The sequence below is a fragment of the Podarcis raffonei genome, chromosome 2, assembly GCF_027172205.1.
Source record: "Podarcis raffonei isolate rPodRaf1 chromosome 2, rPodRaf1.pri, whole genome shotgun sequence".
NCBI lineage: Eukaryota > Metazoa > Chordata > Lepidosauria > Squamata > Lacertidae > Podarcis > Podarcis raffonei.
In genome coordinates, this window is record NC_070603.1 from 114,366,951 (window position 1) to 114,389,221 (window position 22,271).

Genomic DNA, 22,271 nt, shown 5'->3' on the forward strand with positions numbered 1-22,271 from the left:
TTATTATTCTTTTTATTCAGGCAAACATTTTCTGCATGGCTCGGGCCAGCTTGGCATCCCGCGCCCTGATCCGCTCCATGACTCTTTCCAGTTCTCTCCGGGCTGCCCGGTTCCCCGGTTCCACCTGCAGAACCCCCTTCAGATCCTGCGCCGCCCCCTCCAGGTCGTTCATGGCATCGTGAGCCAGGCCCCGCCGGAAGAGGGCCTTGGTGTTGGCCGGCTGCAGGGCCAGGGTCTTGGTGCAGTTGCAGGCGGCATTGGCCGGCTGGTGCAGCCTCAGCTGGCAGGCGGCCAGGTTGGCATGCAGCTCGGCTTTGATCTGGTCGTAGTCCGGCGGAGGGGCAGCCACGACGAGCAGCCGCAAGGCCCTGGCATAGCGCCGTGCCGCGGCGGCAACGTCCCCCGCCCGGTACAGCTCCCCGCCCCGTTCTTTGTTGCTGAGGACCAAGTCCCACTTCTCGGCGGCGCTCATCTCCCAGGAGTCTTTGGCCTCCGTGAAGCTGGCTAACCGGATGGCCACGGTGCCTCCCGCTGCCAACCTCGCCTCGGCCTGCTCCCCGGCCAGCATCGTCTCCAGGCAACGGTCCACCACCCCGTCCCACTCGGCGTCACCGCCACCCAGCTCCACTTCAGCCCAGCGGTGGGTTGGGTAACTCAAGGGCGACCCTGGCTCAGCTTCGAGGAAGACCTGGCAGAGGGAGCCTTCTTTAGGCTTATCTAAACCCGTGCCGGTCTCCAGGACCAGTTTGACGAACGTGCCGTCCGGGCAGGCCCAAGGGACGTCCTTGCTGGCTGGGTCCCGAGGGGGCAGGTTCTCTTTCAGGTCCTCTCCTTCCGCCTCGGCCCCGCTCCCTGTCTCTCCTCCACTCCCAACGGATGCGCCACGGCTGCTCCCTTGGCCAACGGCTGACCCCTGGTTGGGTTTCTTGCCGGGCGTCTTCTCGGTGACCGGTTCTGTACTTGCCATCATGTAATCAAACTGTTGCCAGCTTTGGGGATGCGATGCTCCCAAACACCAGCGAGGGAAGGGCAGGGTGTTAAGGAGCTGTTCGCCAGGAGGCAATCTGGCCTAGTAACAGCGAAGAAGAAAAAGCACAAAATGGCGCTGAAAAGAATGGGCAATTGCACCGCCTTTGCCTTGCCTCCCCACACTGAGCCCAGACGCCTCTGAGACCCAGTGTGGCGTATGGCAGTGGGCACAGTTGTTACCTTTCCACCCCACTCCAAATTCCAGCTCAGCCAAGGTTTCCTTGTGTGGCTCTGGTCGATGCCAACAGTCTTCCAGCTTCAGTTCCTCATCTGTAAAATGGGAACAGCGGCAGCTTAAATCACAGAGTCGTTGTGAGGGCAAGCAAGCTAGGACTATAAGAAGCATTTTTTTCTAAATGTGAAGGGGAAGTTTGGGCATTTGTCCAAATTAAATGCCGCGCACTGCTTGACCAGTGCCTTTCGCTAGTAGTGCCAGAAAGGCCCTGCTGTGTTTGTCAACCTTCTAGGGCTCCCATTTTCTCCTGAGCCACTAGAATGCCCGCGACCATTTGATGACATCACAGTAAGTCAACCAATGGCTGGGCAGGGCTTGTATTTGACAGCCAACTTTTAGCTCATTCTCCCTTGTTATGAAGATTACATACACCCAGCAGTCCCCCAGAACCTGGCTCCAAACCCAAAATAGATTTAATACGCCACATAAAACAGAACAAATGAGATTCTCAGACGATTCAGCACCCCATCTCTCCTTCCGCCAAAAACACATCCATGCTGCAATGACCTTTCTGACAGAGCAGCAAAATGCTTAATTATCTTTTTAGTCTGTGAAAGTCCCCCCAATATTTCCTGCTTCATCCTATGCCTCATGATTTCTTTTTATTCCCCCCCCCCATCATTATCAACCATGCTCTCCTCCCCTTACCTCAGTTGCTCAGTACTGGTCCTCAGCACTGAATGGATGAGCAGGGCATATGCTTCAGCTCCTCTCTCAGTCACACACTCGTTTATCTAGTCCCCCTTCACATTCCCCCCTTCTTCTTCTTCCTCTCCCCCCACAAAACGTCATTTCCTCAGCAACCACCTGTCTTAGCAACCATTGTAAGCAGAAACCTTCCCTCAGGAGATCCTAGCAGAAAAGGCAGGCAAGCAGGCAAGGAGGGGTAATTTATTTATTTTGCCAAAAGCCAGGGGAGATCTCCCTGACTAGCCCACCCTCGCCGTTATGAAACAGAGGACTCCCCTTCCAATTTATAGGAAGCCGCCCCTTTTCCTCTTGACATCTTGTCTACGCAGCTTTCAGTCAGCTGCCAGAGAGAAGCTGAGGTTTAAAAAAACCCACAATCTTCACGGAAAGGATGTGAAGCTCTGTACCAGAACCCTCTGTCAGAAATACAGGTAATATGAAAAATGCCCTACGTTTTAAGCCTGCCCTGGAAAGCTGACAGAATCATTCTGCTGCTTTCCAGCATGAAAGGTTTGTTTCGTTTCTTTTTAAAAAACATATAGTAAATATACATTAATGCCAGGACAGGTAAAGTCAGAAAGATAGGAACTTCCTGTAACGTGATGTCACCTTCCGTACTTGACTGGATTCAATGCTGATGGCAAATCCCACAAGTCATTACAAAAAAAAAAAAAAAGAGAGAGAAATGGGTAAGAAATATGGACATGTGGCAGTAAGAGGCCTGGAAACTCCTGAAGGGGCATATAAAAGACTATGGAAGATATGCTACATTATTATTAGTTATTTGATTTCTTACCTGCCCTTCACCATAAGGTCTGAAGGCAGGTTATGGCAATTTAAAAATACAGTACTAAAAGCGAATTACAGCCCCAAGAAGGGACTCATGGGTTTTCTGAGATGGGGTAGAAAAGTCCTGTGGCATTTTAGAGCCTAACAATTAATCCTAAACCCCTTAAAAGCCTCTGTTGCTTTGCTGCAACGGATCAACAAAGCTACCCCACCCCCGACCTTGTAGTAGAGGTAATAAAACTACATTTCCCATAATGCCTTTCTTTACTCTTCAGCTCCACCTCCTTCCTTCCTGCCTTTTATAATCCAGTTTATGCAAGGGGTCTATAGCAGAGCTTCCAAGCTGACCGGCACTCTCCTTCCCAAAGCATGGTCTGACTTATAATTGGTGGTACGTATCGGGTCTGCAGATGGAGGCAAGGGGAGCCCGGACTCCTGGGTTCCTTTAGAATCGGGGGGGGGGCACATTGTGTGCAGGCAGAAAGCTAGGAAGTCAGTGCTCACTAGACTAGAGGCTGAATTCCTGGGCAGGAGCCAGTACATATATATATATTCATTTTAACATATTAATTATCATACATACAACAAAACTTCACTTCTTATACAATCTTTTTGGACTTCCATCAGCACCTCTGATGATCCACTTCTTCTGCATTTCTTAAATTCATATTGCCTTTAATTATCTTAACTAACAATTCTCCTCCTTACCAATTTTTGCAATAATTCAAATAATTCGCCTCACAAAACTTCTTGCAAACCTACAAACAGGAGCCAGTACCAGCCACACAGATGTGTCCAGCTCCTCCAGGGAAATAACAGATCGCTAAGTATTTCCTCTCTCCAATTCAGTTTGCCGCTATGTGGCTAGGAGAATAGCAGCATCGCTGCGCAACGAGGATCTGGGGGAGCCTGTGTTGGCGTGCAAGAATGGGGTGTGCCCGCTGGGTAAGTGACCCCCCCATCCTACCCCACCCCAGCCTCTCTCCCTGCCAGCCGTAATCTTCTGGAAGATCCCCCTTCCAGGAAATGCGGCCTCTGCTTAAGCCCCTTCCTTAAACCACTCCCTAAAAAAAGAATCACAAAACCTTTTATGTAAATCCCTTAATCTTTGTCTCAGTTGGACCCCACCCCCCTTGCAACCAAACCCAAAACGCGTGTGGCTTCATCTGCTGCTCTCATTGACTCTTTCCCCCTGCCGCCAACTCCATTGCTTTTCTCATTGTCAATTTTTTATTTCGTTCGTTGTCCAAAATCTTCCCAGACAAGACCTTCTTTCATATTCCTACTCTTGCTTAAGGTTGGGGAATGCAAGTGCTTTTCATGCCAGTGTGGTGTAGTGGTTAAGAGCGGTAGTCTCGTAATCTGGGGAACCGGGTTTGCGTCTCCGCTCCTCCACCTGCAGCTGCTGGGTGACCTTGGGCCAGTCACACTTCTCTGAAGTCTCTCAGCCCCACTCACCTCACAGAGTGTTTGTTGTGGGAGAGGAAGGGAAAGGAGAATGTTAGCCGCTTTGAGACTCCTGAAGGGGAGTGAAAGGCGGGATATCAAATCCAAACTCTTCTTCTTCTTCTTCTTACTATGAGGCAGAGTGTTGCAGTTGCCACAGGCAGCAGATTTCATCTTATTTACTAAAGGTGTTTAAATATGGCTTAAATTACCAAAGTCTCTAAACAGTGTGCATAAAAGTTATTTAAAAAAAACAATAGTTACAACTGATTATCCAAACAGAAAATGTCAGCTGTAGGAGAAAGGTATTTTTCAGTCCTGGGACAGCTCAGTCGGTAGTGCACAAGGAGACTCTTAATCTCAAGGTCGTGGGTTTGAGCCCCTCACTGGGCAAAATATCTCTCCATTTCAGGGGGTTTGACTAGACAACCTTCGTGGTCTGTTCCAACTCTACAATTCTATTCTATGATTCTAAGGTACCTGAAAGAAGAAGAGGTCTTTGCCAGGCGTCCAATGGGAAGGTGGCATGTCTAATCTCAGCTGGGAGGCAGCTCCACAGAATCGGGCAAATACAGGTGAAACTTGAGAAAATTTGAATATCGTGGAAAAGTTCATTGATTTCAGTAATTCAACTTAAAAGGTGAAACTAATATATGAGATCGACTTATGACATGCAAAGCGAGATATGCTTCTACTTCTCAGAGGTCCAATCTTGCTCTATTTGCAATCCTTGTTTTGCTGATTTCATTGAATATTCTAATTTTCTGAGATTGTTAATTTGGGGTTTTCATCAGCTGTACGCCATGATCATCACAATGATAACAAAGAAAGGCTTGACGTACCTCGCTTTGCATGTCATGAGTCTATCTCATATATTAGTTTCACCTTTGAAGTTGAATTACTGAAATCAACGAACTTTTCCATGATATTCTAATTTTTCGAGTCTCACCTGTAATACTTAATGCAGCGCTTCTGGTGGAAATGAGCCACGCATCTGAGCCATGGGGGGGGGGCCACCAGCAGCAACTCCTCTGAAGTTCTCAGTGATTTGGGCAGGGATATGGGCACAAATGTTGGAGGATAGGGAGAGGCATCGTGGTGCTGGACGATAGCTCTGTCTATCTCCAGGTATCTTGGTATCATTCTCCTGGCATTGCCAAAGATCAAGTAGATCAGGGATGAGAAGCCCGTGGCTCTCCAGAAGTTGTTGGACTACAGCTCCCATCATCCTGACCACTGTCTGGGGCTGAAGAGAGCTGGTAGTCCAAAACGTTTGGAGGGAACCAGGTTAGTAGTTCTGGATCAGCCTTTGCTAACAGTCAAGAGCAGGCATTAATATCAGCATTCTTGACAGCCTGGGCAGCATCCACATATCCTATTGTTGTCTTTTCTTATAGGCAAGCAAAAAAGCACAATGCCGCCATCTACTAGTTCCCCTGTCAGCCAAGGGGCAACCCCCCCTGCTGCCACAACAGAAGTTGGGATCCATAAGCCACATTCTTGATGGAATAAAATGAGGGATGGCAGAAGGAGAATGACGGTCCATTTGACAACTCCTGTGCACGCAGGAATCGAACGGACCTGAGCATCCTTTAGCCTCCCCTCCACCTCACCATTCCTCTGTTAAATCTGCTTAAATAAAAGAAGCACTTTGCGTGCTCTAATACACCAACTCGTTGTAAGAAGCATAATTTGGGAGTCGGTTGGTATGTTTTGCAGGAGATGGTTGTGAAATAGAATGGGATCCACAATGTTTTTCTCTATTGGGAAATTTTTTTTTGGCAGCCTCATACTCGCAGGTTGGGGCAGGAAATGAGATGATGAAAGGAAAATAGAAATCCAATAAAGAACATATCGGTATGCACACACACGCAAAGGTGAAAAGAACAGTATTTTTCCTCTTCGGCTATCCTTCCACAGAAGCCATATATCTTTCCGGTGCAGTCCATTCTGCTGTCAAAGCGTTCATGATGTCAGGAAGGATCACCTAACGCTTAGCCAAAATCTGCTTCCCCACAGTTTCCACCTCATTGGGTCTAGTCCTGCCCTTGGGTACAACAGTGAACAGTTCCGCTCCACAGTCCTTCAGATACTTGACGGCTGCTCTCATGCCTCCTTTTAATATTTTCTTATCCACACTAAACATAATCAGCTCTTTCAACTGTTCCTCGTAAGGCTTGCTGCATACACCCCCCCCCATACATTTAGAGCACATGGCTTCCCCCAAGCAATCTTGGGGACTGTACAGTGGTACCTCGGGTTACGTACACTTCAGGTTACATACGCTTCAGGTTACAGACTCTGCTAACCCAGAAATATTACCTTGGGTTAAGAACTTTGCTTCAGGTATTAATGAATGTTAGTATGACGTTGGTTTATAATTTATGTGGTTTCCAGCTGTAATGGATAAGTAAAAAGAAAAGAAAGGTCAAAAATTAAATGAAATTAAGGGAAAGGATTTGCTGAATTAATAAATTAGAAATTGGAATACAGAAAGGGGAGGTATGAGGAAGTCGGGGAAGTAAGTTATAAGAAAATAAGGGATTGAAAGTATACTTGTTTTTTATTCTTGTCTGTTTGTATTTTTGTATTTTTGTTTCGTTTTGTCTTTATATAATTTTTGAAATTTTAATAAAAATCTTTTAAAAAAAAAAGAACTTTGCTTCAGGAAGGGAACAGAAATCGTGTTCCGGCAGCGCGGCAGCAGCAGGAGGCCCCATTAGCTAAAGTGGTATGGACTGCACCGGAAAGATATATGGCTTCTGTGGAAGGATAGCCACATTGGGTCTAGTCCTGCCCTTGGGTACAACAGTGAACAGTTCCATTAGCTAAAGTGGTGCTTCAGGTTAAGAAAAGTTTCAGGTTAAGAACGGACCTCCGGAACAAATTAAGTACTGAACCCGAGGTACCACTGTAGTCTGCATTTCACAAAGCCACTCTTCCCCAGCATCCTTAACAGTTCCAAGGATTCTTTGAAGGAAGCAACATGATTTAAACATGATTGTTACTTACGTTATTTATTGAATTTCAATCACCTGTCTCATAAAGGTGAGGGTGGGATGATCAGGAAGGGCTTCTTTGACTTTTGGTTGGCAGGACCATTCAGCATCATGAACAATCTCCGGATTTTGATATTTGTCCAATTGTGGATATCCACATTAACACATACTTTCCATGAGTCCCTTCCCACTCCAGGGAATTGACAGGGTTATGCGGGGTGGGGCTTAGCTAGGCACTCCCCCCCCCCAATATTTTATTCAAGTAGGCTCCCTGAACCCACTCTTTCCTGGGAAAATCTTTCCTGTCTAAATTTGTTCTGCTGCTGGAAAAAATGTTGCAACCTTAGGAACTGGCTGCTTCTGCTGGAATATAAACAAAGGGAAGGAGAAGCATTTCTTTGGAAGTCTGGTTTTGATGGAGGATAAGAGAGAGTAGTAAAAGCAAAGGAAACCTGGCGTTATTTCATTCCCCGCCCTTTGATAATATCATTGCTACATCTACAGCATATCATACCAAATCAGTCGTGCTGTGGGGCAATGAGGTCACTCATGGCAATCTTCCCTTGACTAGTCAATAACACCCAATTCCCTGATGTGCCTCTGAAAAAGCTTGCCACAATTTGCCCTGTTGTCCTGGCAAAACCAGGGACTAAATAAATCTGCATGTGTCACATCCACTTTGAGGTTTTGTTTCATCTTTACAATCAAGCGGCATACAAATTTTTATATAAAATAAATAAGTAAATGCTATTTTAAACCTGGCATATTTTTTTCTTTTTCGCTTTCATATAAAATATTTGTATTGGGGTTTTTTCCAAAACAAAAGGGATGGGTTTTAAAGCATATAAATGAATAAGTAGCCCCTTGTGCACCTAGCATCTTTAAACATCAACCACCATCAGCAGAAAGCATTTCTCTTTTTCGACTCCCTAGCTCCATACAAGGAGAAAAGTCCTGTGTTAAAATACCTGTGCACTAGACTGCTTGTTAAAAAAGATACCAATAGAGCCAGAAAACGACAGCAACCTTTAGGTGCAATATAATATAAAATGCGCCTCACTATCCTTAAAACACCCGTGTGAGAGAAATGATGCTGTTTTCATTTTAGGAAACTGAGACTAAGAATATGCCACTTATCCAACATTTTTCAAGGGCCAAAGAGGCCTAATAATAGTAATAATTCTTAAAAGGATTAGAAACCCCTCATTTAAAAAAATACAAAAAACTACAAGTCCCATAAGCACATGCGCGTCAAGGTATTTCCCCTTCTTTACGCATGCGCTCTTTCCCCTAGATTCTATACACGCACAAACGCAGCGCAGTGCCTGAAACCTCCATTTTAACAGTGCGCGTGCGCCGAGTTAATACTTACCCACGCTTTCCTCATGGAACGCGTTGACGCAGCGTGGTGCCGGTACAATCCTTCGCGCTGGAATTTCAAGGCGTCCGGGGACAAGCGCCGCGCAGTTTCCCCACTGCGCATGCGTCCTTCGACCCAAGCGCGGCTCTGTGAGCCATCCCACAAAACCAAGCGGACATTCAAAAGAAAGAAAACCACTTCGCGTTCGATAATGCGCTTGCGCGCTGTTTGTAGCAACCGCCGCGCGCAAGCGCACTCGCGGCTTCCGCCTTCTCCGCGTGCGTTCCGGCTCGGTACAACTTCCGTATCATCCTCCTTCTCCACTGGTGGATATTCCGGCCGTGACCCGCCTCTTGCTCGCTCTGGTTGGCCGAGGAGGCGACGGAGCCGGCGTCCTATTGGGCGCTTCTGTTGTTATGGCAGCAAAGGGGGGGGCGGGAGCCGGAGTCGGCCGTGCAGCGTAGTGTACCGGGAAGGCGGAAGGAAGATGGCGGCGCTGGCTTCGGAGCTGCTGCTGCTGAGCGACTCGAGCCGTTTCCGCGCGGATAACCTGCTGAGCAGCGAGGACTGGGGTGGGTGCTCGGCGGGGGCGGGGGGGGGGAGCCGGTGGGCGGAGCTTGTTTGGGGAGGGCGGAGCGTGGCTGTTGGGGAAGGGGCTGCAAAGGCGAAGAAGTGGGAGGGAAGGAGGATCCTGCGCTACCTTAGCCCACAGTTTAAACAGGTGCGCGACAGGCCCTCCACGAGGCGGAGGGGCGGAGCTTCACCTGCTGTGTGCCCACCTGCCGTGCACCTGCCGAAGGGGGCTCCAGTTCAGCCCCCTGCATAGCTGTCAACGTTTCCCTTTTTAAAAGGGAAATTCCCTTATTCCGAATAGGATTCCTCGCAAGGAAAGGGAAAAGTTGACAGCTATGGCCCCCTGCAACGCAGGAGTCTTTCACCCAACGTGGGACTCACGACCCTGAGATTAAGCTGTTGTAAGCAACTACATAAAGTGGTACCTCGGGTTACATACGCTTCAGGTTACACATGCTTCAGGTTACAGACTCTGCTAACCCAGAAATAGTGCTTCAGGTTAAAAACGTTGCTTCAGGATGAGAACAGAAATTGTGCTCCGGTGGTGCGGCAGCAGTGGGAGGCCCCATTAGCTAAAGTGGTGCTTCAGGTTAAGAACAGTTTCAGGTTAAGAACGGACCTCTGCAATGAATTAAGTACTTAACCTGAGGTACCACTGTACATTGGTAGGATTGACAGAAAACTTGTAGTAAAAATTTGAACTATGAATTGACAAAGCATTTATAAAAATAAGAGTTATGATAGAGATGCAGAGAGGGAAAGAAACCATTACATTAAGATCCACAATATAGGGGGAGGGAAGTCAGAAGGTATTGTATGTTTATGTTTTGAATTCAATTGTTTATGTAAAATAGGAAAATGCAAAAATAAAATTTATTAAAAATAATAAGTTTTTAAAAGTGTCTCATGCTCTACCGACTGAGCTTATGCTTCAGGGATGTGTGAGTTGTTGCCTTAACAAAGATGCGGAGGTTCACAGGTCTCCACCTCCCACAACGCCATCCATCGTATTCTGGACACGTTGACTTTAGTCTTTGAAGTACCACAAGGCTGCTTGTGCTTTGTTTTTGTTCTTTTTTTTTTCATATTTAAATTTTTTATTGATTTACAAATAAAAGATAGACAAAAAATAAGAAGAAAATAAAAAGAAAAGAAGAGGAAAAAAAAATAGTACACGTTACATGTTTCACATCAGATATTTCACATTTCCATCTCTTATAAGACTTCCTTCAGCTTGTCCGTAAATCATTCGTGGTAATAATTAAGATTACGCATTTCCTAGCTTATATTGACAATATATATATCTCTCTCTTCTATTCCCTTTAGTCAATAACTCTTCGTCTTTCACAATGCTTCTTTAAATCCCCTTAACGTTGTTTGTCCCTCACTTATATATTCCAGGTAATCTACATATTTTCCCCAATCCTTAATGAACTTTTGGTCTCTTAAATATCTAATCTTTCCTGTCAATTTATCCAACTCCGCGTAGTCTAATAATTTTGCTCTCCACTCATCCACCGTTGGTATTTCCTGCTGTTTCCACTTCTGGGCTAGCGTTACCCTTGCTGCTGTAACCGCGTAGTACACAAATTTACAATCCTTCTTTTGTATCTCGTTCCCTAGTATCCCCAATAGGAAGATTTCTGGTTTCTTTAAAAACGTATATTTTAGGATCTTCTTGAGTTCGATATATATTTTTTCCCAGAATTCTTTCACTTTTCTACACTCCCACCACATGTGGTAGAAGGAGCCTTCCTTGTCTTTGCATTTCCAGCACTTATTACAAACCTTGTACATTTTCGATAATTTTATAGGTGTTATATACCACCTGTTTTTGTTCTTTACGTGTCATAATAATGTAGTTGAGGCCAAAGGCACCTGCTGTGAGATAAAGGACAAACCATGTGTGGTCTTTTATTATTATTATTTTTAACAAAATACAATGCGTAAACAACATCAGCGAAAATCGAAAATTCACACGCTGTGAAACGAGGGGGAGATCTTTAAAATATATTGGTGGATTCAGTCAAACTGGCAAAAACATGCTTATTTGTATTATCATGGAGTGAGCTGTTTATGTGGCTAATCACCAGAATCTAGAATTCCAGAACTGTATTATAAGGGGGAACAGCTCTAGTTGTATTCGGGTAGAAGGTGGGGCCAGGACTTGCTTAATGCATACACCCACAGATGTGCTTGGTATGGGCTGTAAGTGAAAAAGGAGAGCAGTAAAGGGTGAATAATAATAATAATAATAATAATAATAATAATAATAATAATAATAATACATTTTTATTTATATCCCGCCCTCCCCAGCCGAAGCCGGGCTCAGGGCGGCTAACAACAATAAAACAATACAAAAGTACAACACAAACAACACTCTAAAATCATTCATTATAAAATTAATTAAATTCAAGCCACTGGCCACCATTGGGCCAGAGCTCCGCGAAGATTGCCGAGGGAGGGAGTCAGGCTGTGCCCTGGCCAAAGGCCTGGCGGAACAGCTCTGTCTTGCAGGCCCTGCGGAAAGATGTCAAGTCCCGCAGGGCCCTAGTCTCTTGTGACAGAGTGTTCCACCAGGTCGGAGCCACAGCCGAAAAAGCCCTGGCTCTAGTTGAGGCCAGCCTAACTTCTCTGTGGCCTGGGACCTTCAAGATGTTTTTATTTGAAGACCGTAAGTTTCTCTGTGGGGCATACCAGGAGAGGCGGTCCCGTAGGTACGAGGGTCCTAGGCCGTATAGGGCTTTAAAGGTTAAAACCAGCACCTTAAACCTGATCCTGTACTCCACCGGGAGCCAGTGCAGTTGATATAGCACCGGATGAATGTGATCTCGCAGCGAAGACCCCGTAAGGAGTCTCGCTGCAGCATTCTGCACCCGCTGGAGTTTCTGGGTCAGTCTTAAGGGCAGCCCCACGTAGAGCGAGTTACAATAATCCAGTCTGGAGGTGACCGTCGCGTGGATCACAGTGGCTAGGTCAGGGCGAGAGAGGTAAGGAGCCAACTGCTTAGCTTGGCGGAGATGGAAAAATGCCGCCTTTGTTATAGCTGCAATCTGCGCCTCCATGGAAAGGGAGGTGTCAAAACATGTTTTGAGTCTGTTCCTTGCCCTACTGACTGCCCCTTCCCATTCTCCCCACAGATGCAGGTCTGTACAGCTGCCTGGAAGACGATGGGGATGTGGCAGCTGAGCTCTTCCCCTGCCTGGAACGCAGCATTGTGGATGGCGGCTGTGCCCATTCCCTGGTGAGAGCTGCTTCCTCTCGCATGCCTTCCTAGAAAAGGCTTTCTACTTCCTGATGATCCCTCCCATTGCAGAGCAGCATGCTCTTCTCACCTCCTGTTTATCTTTCATCCACTCCCTGGTACTTAACATTAGTCCTTAATGCTGTTTGTCTTGAGGACCTGCTCATCCTCATTCCTGTTGCTACATCTTCTGAGGGCACATGCATGCATAATGGGGCTTGTGCATGATATAGGGATGTTTAGGGAAGCTTTTAATGTCTGATGCATTACTGTATTTTAATATTTTGTTGGAAGCCACCCAGAGTGGCTGGGGAAGCCCAGCCAGATGGGCGGGGTATAAATAATAAATTATTATTATTATTATTATTATTATTATTATTATTATTATTATTATTATAGGACAGTGGTGGCAAACCTTTTAGAGACTGAGTGCCCAAACTCCAACCCAAAACCCGCTAATTTATTGCAAAGTGCCAACACGGCAATTTAATATGGGATAATAATGATTGTCCACATGGACACATAAAAATAAATATACCATAATAAAAATGTGGGGAGGATTGGCAGGAGTTGTGGAGCTTTTGGGGGGGCAGGACGTGCAGATAAACACTAACACACATGGACAACACTGAAGCTACAAATCATCTCCATGCTCACTGGCAGCAGAAATTAAAAAAAACACCTTGACACAGCCACAAGTCACACGCAATATCACCACTGACTATCTTCTGCTCATGGCAGCAAACAATCCAACCAATCACAGTGTGGGGGGGGAGCAGTGCGGCCGAATGTCAGCTGGTTGGCGGGTGTGCAAATCCCCCAACGCTGCTGCAGACGGCGCGTGCTATAGGGAGTGTTTCCCACCCACAGTGCTGGGGGGGGGAGAGCGGCTGCCCACTTTGCCAACCCCCGGGAACGGCCCTGCTGGGGTGATGGCGCATGTGCCTACAGAGAGGGCTCTATGAGTGCCCACTGGCACGTGTGCCATAGGTTCACCACCACTGATATAGGATGGTGTGAGCTGGGTTTGCATCTGGGAGATCCAGGTCCCTTATCTTCACAGTGAAAGGGTTTTTTTCCTGTTTAAGATTGCATTTACTAGGTTTTATCTATGTTCACCAGGTGTGGGTGAGACCTCGGTCCTTGAATAAGCTGCCCAGATGTGTAATACCAAATCTGTGACGCCAAGCCACATACACTCATCTCCCTCTACAAGTTTAACCCACTCTTGCCCTACAAAACTATAAATCCCATACTTGTTAATAAGTTACACCCACAATGCTACCCTCAAATTCACACCTTTCACTGGCTTGTTGCCTGTCTGCTGTGCATGCGTATTAATATATATTCATTCAGGATGTACAGAAGGCGAGAAGGGAAGCACTCCACCATCTCTGCTAAAACGCTAACAATGTGTGCTTCACCTTCTCCCTGAAATGTTTCCTTTACAGTGGAAATGGAATGTTGTAACATTAAGAATTGATGCACGAGTTTGCATTTTTCTTCTCCCTGCATAATGCCTTTTTCTGTTGCATCGTTTAGATTGTAAACCTGAAGCCTTCTTACTGATCTCTGCAAGCTGCTTATTTATGGCCAAAGAGTGGGGTGAAAATGCTTCACAGAAAGACACACCCACAGATCAGTTTTGTTTTCTCTCCTAACTCTCTTGGCAGCAGTTCAGTGATGGGTTCGACCTGGACATGGAAACGGTGCCCCCCGACCCACCTTGGGACCCACTGCACGACTCTCTCTTCCCAGGTAAGTACCTTTGCGAGATTGTGGGAGGGCTGTTGAGAGCCTGAGAGATGCAGAGCTGTGTGTATATGGTAGGATGATACAGTATATATGTGTGGACAAGACCCACATTAGGCTAGATTGTCTTTGTGAGTTAATGCAAAGAATGTGCCAGCACTCTCGGTGGAGGTGCCCGCTCTGCATGGACAAGATCCCAGGTCTGATTCCCCTGTCTCTCCCGTTTAAAAAGGTCTCAGTGAAACATTGGAGAGGCACTGCCCGTCAGAGTCTAGAATACTGGACTAGGTAGAAACCGTGGACCAGTTGGTATAAAGCAGCCCCATGCTACAGAGGGAGATCCCTTTCTTCCAGTATTGAGGGGTAGAGGAGAAGGCTGTTGCCTTCAGGCCCTCGTCATGGGTTCACCAGAGACATCTAACTGGCCACTGTCAGACAGCCGGTTAGATGGGTCATTGGTCTGTTACAGCAAGACGGTTGTTATTTCTGAGCCTCAGTATGGTTTGAACAGCCTAGAATTAACTTGGAGCAAAGTTTTTTTCCTCCCATATCCTGGACCACCTAGTTAAAGTTTCTGACCTCAGACGGAATGTCTTATACAGTGGTACCTCGGGTTAAGTACTTAATTTGTTCTGGAGGTCCGTTCTTAACCTGAAACTGTTCTTAACCTGAAGCACCACTTTAGCTAATGGGGCCTCCTGCTGCTGCCGCGCCGCCGGAGCACGATTTCTGTTCTCATCCTGAAGCAAAGTTCTTAACCTGAAGCACTATTTCTGGGTTAGCAGAGTCTTTAACCTGAGACGTATGTAACCTGAAGTGTATGTAACCTGAGGTACCACTGTATTTAATGTCAGCAACTAAATTGGCTGGTGGATAGAGCAGCAGAAGGGGTGAGGGCATATTGCTTTCACTGATCTCCCCAAGCTCTGCCCCGCCAGCTAAGGCACAGAAACACAAATAACCTTGGCAGGGGTTAAGCTGCCCTTTGCCATTGGACAGCAATCTAGCCCATTTCAGGGCTAGACTGGGCTTCTTGGTAACAAGGAGCTTCTCTTTGCCTTGGCACCTCCCAGACAAATACTTGTCCAGCATTTATTTTCAGTGCAAACTTCCCAGGGGGCACAGAGGAGATAAGTTTGAGCGGCTTCTTTGTTTCCATGGTTGAAGTGGCTGGCAGTGAAAGCACGTTAGTGATCTGTTCACCTTCTTCCTTTAGAGCTGCAGGTGAAGTCGGAGCCCGTCTCACCTGCCTCGTCGCATTGCTCTGATTCCTCCACGCTGTCCTCTTCCTCCTCCTCGTCCTCCGCTGATCTCTCAGGGCAGGTATGCTTGTCAGACCTCTTGATACAGTGGAATCTTGCCTCCTGCCCCTTAAGCTCTTGTGCTCAGGCCTGCGCTTTTCTCTCGCAGGCCCCTGGCCAGGCTGACGTGATGGGAGTGAAGACCGAGCAACCTCCCACCCCTCCGTGCATGTATGGAGATGTACTACCCCCCCACTTTGGCACGGTGCAGATCAGTGTCGTCCCAGCTCCTGAGACAGGTATGTAGTGGATAAGAGTGAGTGAGTAGAAGTAGCAAGTGCCTAGGGAGAAAGGTGACGTCGCGGGTGGCGCTGTAGGTTAAACCACAGAGCCTAGGACTTGCTGATCAGAAGGTCGGCGGTTCGAATCCCCACAACGGGGTGAGCTCCTGTCGGTCAGTCCCTGCTCCTGCAAACCTAGCAGTTCGAAAGCACATCAAAGTGCAAGTAGATAAATAGGTACTGCTCCAGCGGGAAGGTAAACGGTGTTTCCATGTGCTGCTCTGGTTCGCCAGAAGCGGCTTAGTCATGCTGGCCACATGACCCGGAAGCTGTACACCGGCTCCCTCGGCCAATAAAGCGGGATGAGCGCCTCAACCCCAGAGTCGGCCACGACTGAACCTAATGGTCAGAGGTCCCTTTACCTTTAGGGAGAAAGGGATGCAAATTAAGTCAATATGAGACTCCTGTGGCAAAAAAATAGGGTCATTTAGTTTAACCTAATACAGTGCCCTTCAGAATAGCGGCTTCACTGATCAGCTTGTTCTGTTACAGGGAAACCGGCAGCTTCCAATAAAGCCGAGAGCATTCTCAGCCGGAAGCCCCCCATTCAGCCAAAGCCAGTTGTGGTCACCACTGTCCCAGTGCAGCCTGCAGCCACGTCCAGTAAGACCATCTTATTGCAGCCTGTACCTGTGTCCCAGCCGCAGGCTATCAACCCAGCAATTTCAGGTAATGCTTTCGCTGGCTGGGGGTTGTGATCCAGAACATATGAAAGGCCGCAGATTGGGCAGTGCAGAAATAGAGAAAGGTTCGGCTAATAGGAGGCTGCTTGAACCCAGGTTCCAAGTGCAACTGAACACGCTGTACTAAGGGGCACGCAAGTCCTCTTTTCAGATTTTCCTAATGTTGTTAAATGTGGCACCAGGTGCACAGTTGCACCCTTGAGGGCTTTCCTTGGCATCCACCAGCCCTCTGAGCTCTTTTTCTGTTACTTTTCATTGTGTTCTTTTGCTGCTTTGTTGTTTGCTACCCTGGGGTCCTTTGGGAGGGAGAGCAGTATAGAAATTCAATAATGAATGAAAAGAACCTTTTTTGTGGGGCAAAAATGCAATGTATGTGTGGCAGGCATGGATTTATAGGACCTTGCTTTTTTTTTAACCTCAGTTCCTGCGCAGAGTGTTGTGATTTCGCAGTCTGAGCTGCTGCATCTCCCCGTCTCTGGGCTGATCAAGGTCCAGTCCCCTTTAAAGGAAAGTCTCCCAGCAAAACCAACTCCCTCTGCCCCCAAACCAGAAACCAAAACTATTGTCCCGGCGCCAACGCAAATAGGACCCTGCAACCAAGAGATCGATGTAAGTACCTTTTGGCCCCCTTCTTTCTGCTGCTCCGGGGTTCACCAGTCCTGTCCTGGGACTTCTCCTGAACACATGTGATGGGGGGGTGGTTATATGGCTGAACATTATGGCCACATGTGTGCTGTGTGTTTGTATGCCCCATGGAGAGCCTCAAGGTCCATAAATAGCAACACCCTAGAGGTCCCGGGCCCTAAGGAAGTTAGATTAGCTTCAACCAGAGCCAGGGCCTTCTCAACAGTGGCTCCGGCCTGGTGGAACGCTCTGTCTCATGAGACCAGGGCCCTGCAGGATCTGATTTCTTTCCGCAGGGCCTGTAAGACAGAGTTGTTCCGCCTGGCCTTTGGCTTGGAGCCAATTTGATTCCCTCCCTCTCTTTCTTTTTCCTTTTTCCTTTCTCCTCCTGTGATGAGGCTGCATTTTAATATTTTAATGTTTCAATATTTTAATGTTGTATTTTAATCTTGTTTTTAAGTTGTATTCATTCAACTTGTTTTTATTATTGCTTGTTAGCCGCCCTGAGCCCGGCCTTGGCTGGGGAGGGCGGGGTATAAATAAAAAAATATTATTATTATTATTATTATTATTATTATTATTATTATTATTATTATTATAACCCAATGACAATTGGAGGGCCGCAGCATCCCATCTCTGTTTTAAAGCGAGAGTGTATGCATATGTGTGTGTGTGAGAGAGAGAGAGAGAGAGAGAGAGAGAATATATAGCATTCCCCACCCCCTTTGCTAATTCCCCGAAGATCAAGGTCCTTAAAAGGCAGCAGCGGATGATCAAGAACCGTGAATCGGCCTGCCAGTCGCGGCGGAAAAAGAAGGAATATCTGCAAGGGTTGGAGTCTCGGCTGCGGGAGGCCCTGACGGATAACGAGCGGCTGCGGCGGGAGAACACGCTCCTTCGCCGCCGGCTGGACTGTGTCCTGAACGAGGTGAGTGCCTGCCGGCCAGACCTGCAGCTTTGTTGGGTCCCTCACACACCCCGCCCCGTGTGTGCCTGCATATTTGTCCACCCGCATTACATCCACATTTCAGCAATCTGTGGATTACCAGCAGGACTGCAACAAAATGCTGCAGCGTAGCTTTGCTTCCCAAGAGGAGCTCTTCTGTTTCGGATTTCAGCCAGTGACACTCAGCACCCCCCGCGGCTGCCAAGCCTGCCTGCTTGGTTCTCACTGGGCTGATTTTCAGGCTGGTGGAGAGGTGGGATTGCCCTGTTAGATTTTAATTTTTCTAATTCTTTCTGTACTTCTGTAAACCTTGGGGTTCCTTTGAGCAAGCACGAACCTCTCTCATTCCTCTGCGGTCCTACTTTAACCCCAGTCCTGTTGGCTCTCACCACCTGAGCTCCCAGTACGTTTCTGAGCACAATTCAAAGTGTTGGTGCTGACCTTTAAAGCCCTAAACGGCCTTGGTCCTGTATACCTGAAGGAGCATCTCCACCGCCATCGTTCTGCCCAGACACTGAGGTCCAGCTCCGAGGGCCTTCTGGTGGTTGCCTTGCTGCGAGAAGCCAAGTTACAGGGAACTAGGCAGAGGGCCTTCTCCGTAGTGGCACCCGCCCTGTGGAATGCCCTCCCACCAGATGTCAAAGAGAAAAACAACTACCAGACTTTTAGAAGACATCTGAAGGCAGCCCTTTATAGGGAAGCCTTTAATGTTTAATAGATTATTGTATTTTAATATTCTGTTAAAAGCCGCCCAGAGTGGCTGGGGAAACCCAGCCAGATGGGCGGGGCATGAATAATAAATTATTATTATTATGAGCCTGCTATTAGAGGGAGTGATTATGGTACAACAAGAGAGGCTGTGGCCCAAGAAACTCTGTCTGACTGCCTCTTACACCTTTGCTTGGGCAGTTGCGTGACTGGACGTGAGTCTCACCTCTGCAGGTGGAAGGAGTTTGGAGTGAACATGTGAGAGCCAGAATGCAGGATCATCCTAAGGAGTCTGGCAGTGTGGTTTTCCTTCTGCCTGTTCTGCCTCTCCTTGCAGGAGAAAATAGGGAACACATGTCATGGCCCTCTTCCTGTGTGGACTAAGACTTCCTCCGTTCCCGTATCTGTCTTCCCTCCTGTGCTGGGCAGGGGTGGGCTCTTCATACCTGCTGAAACGTATCACTTGTGCATCTATAAATGCCTCGCCAGCACTGAAATGCTTACACCCCTTCTGGGGAGGTGTCATTGTGTTTATATTTATATTTATATTTATATTTATATTTATATTTATATTTATATTTATATTATTTATATTTATATTTATATTTATATTTATATTTTTTACCACTCTTCATCATAAATTCCAAGTCCTCCCCTCCCAAATACAATATATAAAGAACATAAAGAAGCAAACAGGAAACTAAAGCAGCAGTAAAAACCATTCTAGTGCTTAGTTACCAATAATAATAATAATAATAATAATAATAATAATAATAATAATAATTTATTATTTCCCCAGCCACTCTGGGCAGCTTTCAAGAGAATATTAAAATACAATAGTCTATTAAACATTGAAAGCTTCCCTAAACAGTAAAATGAGTTTTTTTCACAAGTTTGGTTCCAGTGGCTCAGCTGCTAACATCTCCATTGTTTTGTGAAGAACAACAGCCACTTTCAAAATAATCGCTGTTTGGTCCTGTTTGTCTTGAAATCCTTAAACATGCCATTTGGATGCAAGTGGTTAATGGAAAGCTGCTCTTCAGTGCCGGGAACCTTTGTCTAGATGTTTTCTAGTTTGTCTCCCTCTGTACGAGATGTCGGCTGGGCCGTCTACCAGTGCCATGCAGGGCTACGATACGATGATGCCCGCCCCCCAGAGGGGAGCCCCAAACTCTCACAGTCCCATTGGAAGGGACACAGTTGACGTCCCTTGGCTAAATAATAATGATTTGGGCACTGCAAGGGCAGTGAGACTTATTCTTTTTTTAAATAGTTTTTATTGTTAAAATAATTCAGCTTTAACCTGGCTAAAGTGGAAACTGGAGCTTTTGGGACATTTGGACTTAAGAGAAGCAAGAAACAAGATTTTGGCTCCACTTTTAAATATGGAGGCCTGGCTGGAAGAAACATGGACCTTATTGGGACAGAGCTTCTTCGAGATTTGGTGTTCAATATAAAGGACTATCAAAAAAACCGGCAGAGAGGAATTGAGAGAGAATTAAGAGCCTCGGACGTGAGGTCGCCAGGCTGACAGCAGATAGACTGATGGACATTTGTTGGGGTTCGAAAGCGGGAAAGGGGGGTTGGGGCTTTGGGAATCCAAAGGGTGTACAATTATACTCTGTTTCATTTAATTTTGTTTTGCCACTAATATAAAAATGGGGAATTCGTGGAAGGGAATTGGGGTCGACCTTAGAAAAAGATTTTTAAGAATAAGTACTGATGTATAAAGATTGAGGTTTATAAGTTAAAATTGGCTAACTAAAATGAATTAAAGAAAATAAGGTAAAGTTTGGGGACAAGAACTTGCTGAGCTAAAAATTGGAACTGGAATACAAGAAGGGGAGGTGTGGGGAAGTCAAGGAAATTGGTTATTGATAGTAAGGAATGTAAATTTTATGTGTTTTTAATTGTTTTTTCCCCCTTTATTTTTTGAAAATTTCAATAAATATTTATAAAAATAATAATAATAATTCAGCTTTAATACACACATATTGCAAATATACAAGCATACAAACATACATTTTATACAATCCTTAAAAATGTTCAAACATGCCTACACTCAATCCCACGGATAATTCCTTTTCCCATTCACCATCCACCACCCCTCACCCCACCTTTGTGCTAGACTTCCAATCTACTCAACTGCAATTTCTTTCCACTTCTATTACTTTCTTTCACACACCGTTAACCTACTTTCATGCTTCTTTTTCTATCACACATTGTTGCCCATCTTATTTAGTATTTCAGTATTTAAAACGGAACTTGTTTATTCTAATAGGAGTTCTGATTTTTTGAGATGGTTTTGCAAGTATCCTTTAAACACCTTCCAGTCCCTATCTATCCTCTTTTGAGATCCTTCCAACTTCTCCCATTGTTTTGGATATATTGTAGCACTCCAATAATTTGGCAAGCCACTCTATTTTTGGTGGTATAATACCAAGTCTCACTGCCAGGGAAAATTGGAAAAGTGGTATTATACCGGCAGTGAGACTTCTAAGTGGGCGACACGCCTCTGTGGCCACAACCACTTGTTTCTTGCCTTCTCCCTGCAGAACAACGAGCTGAAATTTGGCTCTGGCAACCGGAAAGTCATCTGTGTCATGGTGCTGCTGCTCTTCATAGCTTTCAACTTTGGGCCTGTCAGGTGAGGTTTCTGAGTGCTTGCGGGTGTCCCTCCAGTCCCACAGTTGGGGAAAGAATGACTTCGCTAGGCAGTCCTTGTCTGGGAGCCTCTGAAGTTGGCAAGGCCCCAGAGAAATTGGTTTCACTCGTAGGTGGTGAAGCCGGCATGTGTAGGCTTGCTGGATGTTTGGCAAAGTTTAGCAGACTGGATAGGGAAGCATATTTCCTGGGTTGAAGTTGGATGAGCGCCCTGAAAGCTCTCCCCACCCCGCATTTCTTGTAGGCAACTCTCCTTTTTGCATCATGTTAGGGAAGGAGTCACATGCTGCGACTCAGTGTGCTGTGGCCTAAACCACTGAGCCTCTTGGGCTTACCAGTTGGGAAATCGGCAGTCCGAATCCCCACGATGGAGTGAGCTCCTGTTGTTTTGTCCCAGCTCCTGCCAACCTAGCAGTTTGAAAGCATGCCAGTGCAAGTAGATAAATAGGTACCACACCGGCGGGAAGGTAAACGGCGTTTCCATGTGCTCTGGCTTCCGTCATGGTGTTTCGTTGAGCCAGAAGCGGTTTAGTCATGCTGGCCATATGACCCGGAAAGCTGTCTGTGGACAAACGCTGGCTCCCTTGGCCTGAAAGTGAGATGAGCGCTGCAACCCCATACAGTGGTACCTCTGGTTACGAACTTAATTCGTTCCGGAGGTCCGTTCTTAACCTGAAACTGTTCTTAACCTGAAGCACCATTTTAGCTAATGGGGCCTCCCGCTGCTGCCGCACCGCGATTTATGTTCTCATCCTGAAGCAAAGTTCTTAACCCGAGGTACTATCTCTGGGTTAGCAGAGTCTGTATCCTGAAGCGTATGTAACCCGAGGTATCACTGTAGTCACCTTTGACTGGACCTAACCATCCAGGGGTCCTTTAGGTTCATAGAAATTTTAATGAAATAAAAATGATAATAAAGTAAGCTCAGACCTCTTTGTTAGAGTGTC

The 22,271-nt window shown here is 46.4% G+C and overlaps 3 protein-coding genes and 1 long non-coding RNA gene across 8 annotated transcripts in view; 2 read left to right on the forward strand and 2 right to left on the reverse strand.

The window, feature by feature from the left end:
- The window catches only part of SLC25A53 (solute carrier family 25 member 53), a 48,792-nt gene extending 40,150 nt beyond the window's left edge, over window positions 1–8,642 (reverse strand). Inside the window, exon 1 of the mRNA XM_053379361.1 lies at window positions 8,561–8,642. The gene's annotated coding sequence lies outside the window, so the exon portion shown is untranslated. The remainder of the gene's footprint in view (window positions 1–8,560) is intronic.
- On the reverse strand, window positions 1–8,669 carry FKBPL (FKBP prolyl isomerase like). Of its 3 annotated transcripts, none has more exons than XM_053379343.1 (3): window positions 8,561–8,669; window positions 1,210–1,299; window positions 1–1,069 (listed from the first exon to the last, which is right to left on the reverse strand). In XM_053379343.1, exon 3 carries the CDS (start codon window positions 968–970, stop codon window positions 17–19), a length of 954 nt encoding a protein of 317 aa, XP_053235318.1. In that variant the 5' UTR covers window positions 971–1,069; window positions 1,210–1,299; window positions 8,561–8,669; the 3' UTR covers window positions 1–16. The 3 variants fall into 3 exon arrangements, with proteins under 3 accessions (XP_053235318.1, XP_053235319.1, XP_053235317.1); XM_053379344.1 differs by having other exon boundaries at window positions 8,565–8,653; XM_053379342.1 differs by lacking the exon at window positions 8,561–8,669 and adding an exon at window positions 1,913–2,017.
- LOC128409178 (uncharacterized) lies at window positions 2,351–5,861 on the forward strand. The gene is made up of 4 exons (XR_008329184.1): window positions 2,351–2,385; window positions 2,517–3,134; window positions 3,593–3,688; window positions 5,587–5,861. It is a non-coding gene; the product is annotated as an uncharacterized LOC128409178 (long non-coding RNA).
- The window catches only part of ATF6B (activating transcription factor 6 beta), a 20,211-nt gene continuing 6,513 nt past the window's right edge, over window positions 8,574–22,271 (forward strand). The window contains exons 1-9 of one of the 3 annotated variants that reach the window (XM_053379113.1): window positions 8,574–9,120; window positions 12,262–12,365; window positions 14,039–14,123; window positions 15,334–15,440; window positions 15,528–15,657; window positions 16,192–16,368; window positions 16,804–16,991; window positions 17,749–17,934; window positions 21,216–21,307. In XM_053379113.1, the coding sequence (XP_053235088.1) occupies window positions 8,574–9,120; window positions 12,262–12,365; window positions 14,039–14,123; window positions 15,334–15,440; window positions 15,528–15,657; window positions 16,192–16,368; window positions 16,804–16,991; window positions 17,749–17,934; window positions 21,216–21,307 (1,616 nt within the window). The remainder of the gene's footprint in view (window positions 9,121–12,261; window positions 12,366–14,038; window positions 14,124–15,333; window positions 15,441–15,527; window positions 15,658–16,191; window positions 16,369–16,803; window positions 16,992–17,748; window positions 17,935–21,215; window positions 21,308–22,271) is intronic. The other 2 variants (XM_053379114.1, XM_053379115.1) reach the window with 2 other exon arrangements.

Bases quoted from the DNA above. Each gene is read 5' to 3' on its own strand.
- FKBPL (XM_053379343.1), bottom strand. From the start codon at position 970: ATGATGGCAAGTACAGAACCGGTCACCGAGAAGACGCCCGGCAAGAAA.